The 7,349-nt window shown below is 46.4% G+C and overlaps 1 protein-coding gene across 1 annotated transcript; it reads left to right on the top strand.

Moving 5' to 3' along the window:
- The first annotated feature begins 1,013 nt into the window (after positions 1 to 1,013).
- Positions 1,014 to 3,215, top strand: HILPDA (hypoxia inducible lipid droplet associated). Its single transcript, XM_027102021.1, is given in 3 exon segments — positions 1,014 to 1,203; positions 2,276 to 2,491; positions 2,494 to 3,215. Coding segments are annotated over 2 exon segments (189 nt in total). The 5' UTR covers positions 1,014 to 1,203; positions 2,276 to 2,343; the 3' UTR covers positions 2,535 to 3,215.
- Positions 3,216 to 7,349: the final 4,134 nt, after the last annotated feature.

Here is a 7,349-nt window from a genome sequence, read left to right as displayed (position 1 = left end):
AGTCCTAGCACTCAGTGGACCTGCTAGAGTCACCAGCCCCCGAGCTTTGGCCCTCTCCCCTCCTCCTCCCCAGGAGGAAGGCAATGAAACCACCGACAGCCTTCCGCGTGGACGTTCCTCCCCAGGGGCCTCCCCACTCCCAGCGTGTCCCCAGCACTCTATTTCCCGAGATCCGCCATTGGGTGCTCTCACGACAGAACATCGACATTTCTTGGGCTGGGAGGGTGGTGCTTAATATGACTTCCCAGCACCCAAATGGGCATAAAGTTGGACTGTGACCTCCTAGCTCTTTGGTTCAATCGCAAAGCATCCTCAAACTTCATTTAGTGGCAACATTTTAGACGAGGAAACTGAGACTCTGCGTGCAAAGGGACTCACTCAGCCACATGCAATTAAGCGCAGACACCAGGGCCAGGTGAGTGTTTCACATTTTCTTAATGTGACAAACTCATAGAAAACGGAATTTATGTTGTAAAAAGTTCTCACCATTCCAGAGATATCAATGGCAAATTAAACCTCAGGACTTGGAGGCTGAGGGGGTGGCGTCTGGAATCCTGGTACCTCTAGGAAATGAAACAAAGTCAGCTTTTCAGTCCCTGGAATGGAGAAAACTGGGAGCAGAGTGTAGGGTGGGGGTCTGAGGCCCTCTGACAATCTGTGCTTTGTTGAAATCTCTGGTGAAGAACCCATCCCCCCGCCGCCCGGACTTCATCCCATGCAATATGCGGGCCCTTGGATTGGGGCGTCTCAGGTGTATTTTCCACCGACTTGGTATGAGGGAAAAATGAGCTTTCTGATTCCTTCAAAAGTTTCCTGCAGCACGAAAAGGCAGTCGAAGTTAACCCACACGCCTTGTCCCATTGCCCACCTCAATGACTCAGAGCCGCAGGACGTGCGTTTCTCGAAACAGCCCAGACCACAAGCGCAAAGAACCGCCCCGGACCCCAGACCGCCCTCGCCTAGGGGCGGGGCGACGGTCTTGCGTGAGTCAGGGCTCCAGTGCGCGTGCGCGAGCTTTGGGCCGCACCGCGGCTATAAGTGCGTGGTGTGCATCCTGTTCCGCGCTTTGCTGCGGGCTGAGCTTTTGTCTTCGGAGAGGCTTTTGGGTTGTCATCTCGCGCTGCTGGTTGGCCGACTTTCCTTCCGACTCCGCACTACCAGATATTACAGCGAGCGGGCCACTCACGGCCCTTCCTCCTGGAGGTGAGCGGCCCTGTGGGCTTCCCGGCTGCCCGCCCCCATCCCCTAGGCTGCTTGCGCCGCGCGCCTCCTGGCAATCCCCGCCTGGGACTACGCTGCCGGGAGCGTCCCCCATCGCTTCGCCGCCACCCAGGGCCCCACTCAGCCGCCCAGCCCTGCTTTCTCGCTAGCGTTGGGTTAGGCCCCCATGCCGTGCTCTCCCAGAGCACCCTTAGCATCTCCTTACTGTCACAGCCCTTGGCGGGTTGTTGTAGTAACTGCCTGTTTTCTTGCCTGTCGCCCCTGGACTGTAAGGCGCCTGAGGGCCGGGTTCGTGTCTGCAGGGCCTCCTCCGGTAGCCTTAGTACCTTCCAAGGTGCCTCACACGTTGTGGATATTCAAGGTGTACTTGTTAAGTAGGTGAACTTGATAGATCTGACTCCCTTAGAATTATTTTGACTTTCAAAAAGTTTATGGTTGGGCTTCCCTGGTGGCGCAGTGGTTGAGAGTCTGCCTGCTGATGCAGGGGACACGGGTTCGTGCCCCGGTCCTTGAGGATCCCACGTAATGCCGAGCGGCTGGGCCCGTGAGCCATGGCCGCTGAGTCTGCGCGTCCGGAGCCTGTGCTCCGCAACGGGAGAAGCCACAACAGTGAGAGGCCCGCTACCGCAAAAAAAAAAAAAAAGTTTATGGTTAACTCGAACCTGACTGAGGTGTGAGGGAGACTTCAAGGCAGGTTGCTTTTGCTTTCTCAAGGGCGTCTTCTTATATTCCCACCTCCGCCCACCCTCACCAAAACCTTGCTTCAGGAAGGTTTCTGGTCCGTGGACTGTGGAACAGGGGTTGTGCATACCCGACAGGAAAAGTAAAAGTTTTTTACTTTAAGGGAAGTAAAAGTCTTAAGGAATGCTCTTGAATTAGTCCAAGAGGCTAGACTAGTTCCCCAGCCATGGAGTTTACGGTGTAAATATACTTGGAGATTCTGCTTTGGTCCTTGTCCCCCTGGCTGGCTGGGCCTCCTGCTTAGCTCCAGGGTCAAGGTCAGAGGCACGCATATCCCAAAAGGCTGGAGATTAACGTCGCTCTCTTTCCTCAGGATCCAGAGGCCTTCCAGAAGCAGAAGGCAGCTCTACTGCTCTACAGAGGAGTGGGATCCTTTGAGCCATGAAGCATATGTTGAACCTCTATCTCCTAGGTGTGGTGCTGACCCTGCTCTCCATCTTCGTTAGACTGATGGAGTCCCTGGGGGTCTTACTGGAGAGCCCATCTCCTGGGAGCTCCTGGACCGCCAGAGGTCAACTAGCCAACACAGAGTCCCCAGCAGCCTTCCAGACCATCCATCCAGAGGGGTGTGATAAGACCTCCCTCCACCAGCTGTAACCTTGGAACACTGGCCTAAATAGGTCCAGCTGTACCAGTTCCTGGGTGGGCAAGCTCAGCATCAGTGTTATCAGGGAACTAACTCTTACTAGGCCCTTGAAGAGCCTCTCCACCTGCATACTCGTTGCTCTGGATAAAGCCTATTTAATACACAGATGTGAGTGGGTCGCCTGTGGCTGTGGAATGGAGTGATCTCACTCTTCTCCCCAGTCCGCCATATGCTTTGCTGTCCTTGGCAGCATGGCTCTGTCTTCTCTTCGATGGGGACTTGTGCTGCAACTTCAGCTGTTGGGAGATCGTGTTATTTTCAACCCTACTTTCTAAGCATCTGCTAAGAGTTCCTTTGGGCTTGGGTGTCTTATGGTCAGTTTATTTGGTGTTCAGTTTCTCTTCCATGAGAGCTCCTCTCTGTGTGGATAACAGTTGAAGAGGTGTGTGGGTTGGCTATAGGAAGGGGGAAGGGGGAGTATTCTATGTCCCGTTCTCACTGTTTTACATTTTTAAGTCATTCCTCCAACATAGCGTATATGTATGTGTGTACTGGTCTGAAGAGGGCAGTGGGATGACAGCGCCTGCTCAGGACGTGGGCATTTTGGCCACCGCGTGGCTTAAATAAATTTTTCTAATGAAATAAAGTTGAATGTATATTTCTACAATGTGTCTTGTTGACTTCTGCCCTTGAAATTAGTGGTAGGGCAGGGTCTTAATTCGCAGATCTGAGGTTTCACATCTTAAAACTTTGGAGCAGGAAAGTACATAAAACGCTTTGTTTAAAATATAAAGTTGGGATTTCCCTGGTGGTCCAGTGGTTAAGGCTGTGTACTCCCAGTGCAGGGATCGTGGGTTCGATCCCTGGTCGGGGAACTAAGGTCCCACATGCCGCATGGTGTGGCCAAAAAAACCAAAAAACCAAACCAAACCAAAAAAATACAGGGTAAATAAACCTCTGAACTTGGAGGCCAGCGTGCTTGGGTCTGCCCTGTATTAACCAGTTTTCTGAGCCTAGGCCAAGGCCATTATAGTTCTCTTGACTCTGTCCATATCTAAAGAAAAAGAAAAATGATCATTTCTTCCAGCCCCTCACCTTCAGTCTCTGGAGAAAAGAAGACTACCAGTCCAGCAGGCCATGGCTTTTTTGTCTACGTTCTTATCCACCAGACTGACTACTCAGTTCCGATTGTTCTCCAGGTCAGCTGGTAAAATGTGTGGACCTCACAGATGATTGTTGCTGCTCTCCCAGACCTAGCAACTTGGCCTTTCCATAAAAATAGAGGTCTTTTTTTTTTTCCTTCAATTCACCCCTCCTCCATCCCCACCCCATGTTGAAGCACATTCCCTCCTCTGCCTGTGGTAATTTACACACTCGTGTTGGTGTACACATCATTTTGTTTACGGTGAGTTTGATTTACTTTTGCCAAAGGGTAAGAATGGTGCATGGTGTCCTCTGCTAAGTCAGTTTTACTTCCTGAGTGTTCTTAAGCTTAAGTGCCACTACCCTAGAAACCAGTGGTTTGGGCATCATTTATTGCACTATGGTAGTCATTAGAGCTGTTTACAAATATTTCCAGCTTCCCACATTCTGGGCACATGATAAGATTGTACTCCCTGGTCTTTTGTGGTTGGCTGGGCTTATGTGCCTTGTGTTGTAACAGAGTACTCTCAAAAATATAGTTGGCTTTTTATCTCTGATTTCAGGCAGTGTCATGTGACAGTAGCTGCCCTTTTCTAGACATATTTCTTAAATTTGATGTCTTTTCTCATTCTCGTGCCTCCCCAATTACTTTGGGGCATTTTGATCTTTTCAGTTGGAGAGCTGCACCTGAAGTCTCTTCCCCAAGCAGTTTAGCTTAATTGAAATGGTTTACTGGGTGCCACAGCCTTAATGAGGTCTTGGCTCTAAAACAATTTAAACTGCTCAGAGGTTTTAAAAATGATATGATGGCCATACCGTTGTTTTGATCTTTCTTATGAGTAGGGTAAGCAACTGTCCCTGTGCCTGGCAGGGTTGCAGTACTTTCAGTGTTAAAACTCGGACAGTTGTGGGCAAACCCAGACGGTTGGTCACCCTCCCTACAAAGCTGAGTTTGAATTGTCACTAGAGTTTGAATTGTCATAGGAGTGACTTTTGTCACTCCAAACATTTCTCCATTTTATCTATTCCCACTTAGGGTTGAGAAGCAGTTGCTTCTGTGAACCAGTATGATTTCCATAGTCTCTCTGGATCCCTATGGCTACTTGTAAGCTGGCCAGTTCTCTTCTGAACTCATCCTGCAGTGCTTTGTCAATGCAACCGATTGTATACAATTCCTGCTGCTAAAATTCTGTTATCTGATGCTTTCTCCTAGTTTATTAGGTAGATTATTAAAGTATGACTTCTAAGTTACTGCAGGCAACAGTTTTACCAAATACTTTGCTACTATATGACATGGGTTGCCATCCTTCCAGCCTCCAATAAGATTTCTCTGCTGCCCTCCACATGTTATTGTCATACATATTAGGGTTTTTGTTTTTGTTTTTTTTGTAGTGTGCAACACCCCCCTCTAGATTCCAATCTCCGCATCAGTCAGGACAAATTAGGTTATGCTGCAACAACAACCCTGAAATCTTCGCAGCTTCAAACAGAACAATTGCCTAAGGATGCCCTACCTGGGGGCTAGTCAAGAAATATTCCCTTCCCTCAGGGTAAGGGGCTTTCATCACATCTGCAGAGTGGAACATCACAATCGCTAGGCTGCTGTGTCTCCCACTTGTCCCCTCTCTCCTTACTGCATTTATCCTGTCCCTGTTCCACCAATGTACATTAGATGTGTAGCACATGGCTTGTCTTTTTAGTTTATAGTTCTCTAGCTCACGCCACATCTGAAACTGGTATAGGAACTACTGTGCATCACTCAGATTCTTTAATTTGAACTTGACGTTGTGACTATAGGGAACTCTTGGGTTGTTTCCTTTGGTGGGGGGGAACATATAGTGAATATATTCCACCTGCCGAGGAATAGTGAGCTGGGAGATAATACTGACTAGCAGGGTCATTAGTAGTCCTCATTAATGTTCCCCCAATATTTCTGCCCTTGTCTTCCAAGCACATGATAGAATCGTACTTCCTGACATCCTTGTGGTTGGATGGGGCCATGTAATTAGTTCCAGCCAATGAGCTGTGAGTAGAAGTGACTTGTGTCATTTCTAGGTTGGAGCGTTTAAGCACAGGTTCAAAAACCTCCAAAGCCCTCTTTTTCCTTCTGCCACAGTGACCAGCAATGCTCCAAATGGAACTGTTCATTAGTGTAGGTCCTGGAGTGAGGATGCCACGGAGTAGAGCTCTCAACTGGTTCCTGATGACCATGTAGTGTACATGAGAAAAAAACCTTTGTTGTCTTAAGCTACTGTGACGTAGGGTTTTTTGCTAACTTTGCCTATCCTGACTGATACATTGCTTACAGCCCCTACTGGGTGCCAGGCATTGACTAAGATCTCATCACTACCTACCTCAGATAACATACACAAGATGAAAGGGGGGATGCATATAAACAAATAATATTTCATGGTTTTATTATAGAATAATGTGTATAGGACAGTGGCTATGTAAAGTTATTTACGGCAGGAGATGGATGTTAAGGAAAAGCTTCTTAGAGGATCTGAATTTTATTTTATTTAATTTTTAATCTTTTTATTTTGGCCAAACCATGTGGCTTGCAGGATTTTAGTTCCCTGACCAGGGACTGAATCTGGCCCACGGCAGTGAAAGCGCCGAGTCCCAGCCACTGGACTGCCAGGGAATTCCCAGAGGATCTGAATTTTTAAAAATGAATAGGCTATCAAGTTAGGAAAAAGATTCCCAGTAGAGCAAACAGTGTGAGGAAGGGCATGGAGATGAAACTAAGCACAACATATTTAGAAAACTGCATGTATTTAAATATTTTAAAATATATATTAATTATTAGCTTGAAACCTTAACTCTAGTGCTATCTCGTGGAATGGAAGGAAAGGAAGGAAATACTTCAAGTGTATGCTGTGTGATGCTTTCTGGGTTTGAAGGGCTGCACTGCTAAAGCTTAAGGTAGGTATCAGAAGATTAAGGACTGGAAGATATGATCTAGTTTAGCACTGTCCAGTAAAGATATAACGCAAGCCACATATATTATTTAAAATTGTCTAGTGGTCGTCACATTGAAAAGAAAAATAGGAAAAGGTATTTTAAACAAATTTTAGTTAACCCAATATATTAAAAATATTTCAATATGTAATCAACATAAAAAGTTATTAATGAGATGTCTTACATTCTTTTATTTTTGTACTAAGTGTGTATTTGTACTGGTGAGTATTTTATACTTACAACACTTCTGCATTTCAATTAGCCACATTTCAAGTGCTCAGTAATCACATGTGGCTAGTGGCTAGTGTATTGGACGGCGTCTTTTCATTTTACTACAGAGGAAACAGAAGGAAACTAAATGACTTAGACAATATCACTGAATTAATTGGTGGTCCATATTTCCAGTATGCAGCTCTTTTGTCTATAGCACGATTTTTTTTTCTTTTTCAAGGATTCCTCAAAATTCAGTACAGCAAAATAGGTCAACAGTGAGCTTTTTCACCCCTGAGGTAATTCTTATGTGGGCACGTGTGAGATTTTGTTTCTAAGCAAACTTCCTGTAACAAAATTAAAATTATAAAATGGCTATAACTTACGATGTTTATTTTACATGCTGCTTTGCTCATAGAATATCAGTAATGCCAACAAACTTGATTTGCTTTAGATGGCAAACATATGCCAACTTAACTCATAATTC

Source organism: Aethalodelphis obliquidens, unplaced genomic scaffold (assembly GCF_003676395.1).
Source record: "Aethalodelphis obliquidens isolate GAN/ISIS:26980383/991018 unplaced genomic scaffold, ASM367639v1 scaffold5, whole genome shotgun sequence".
In the NCBI taxonomy this organism is placed as follows: domain Eukaryota; kingdom Metazoa; phylum Chordata; class Mammalia; order Artiodactyla; family Delphinidae; genus Aethalodelphis; species Aethalodelphis obliquidens.
This window is presented reverse-complemented; position numbering and strand designations above follow the sequence as displayed.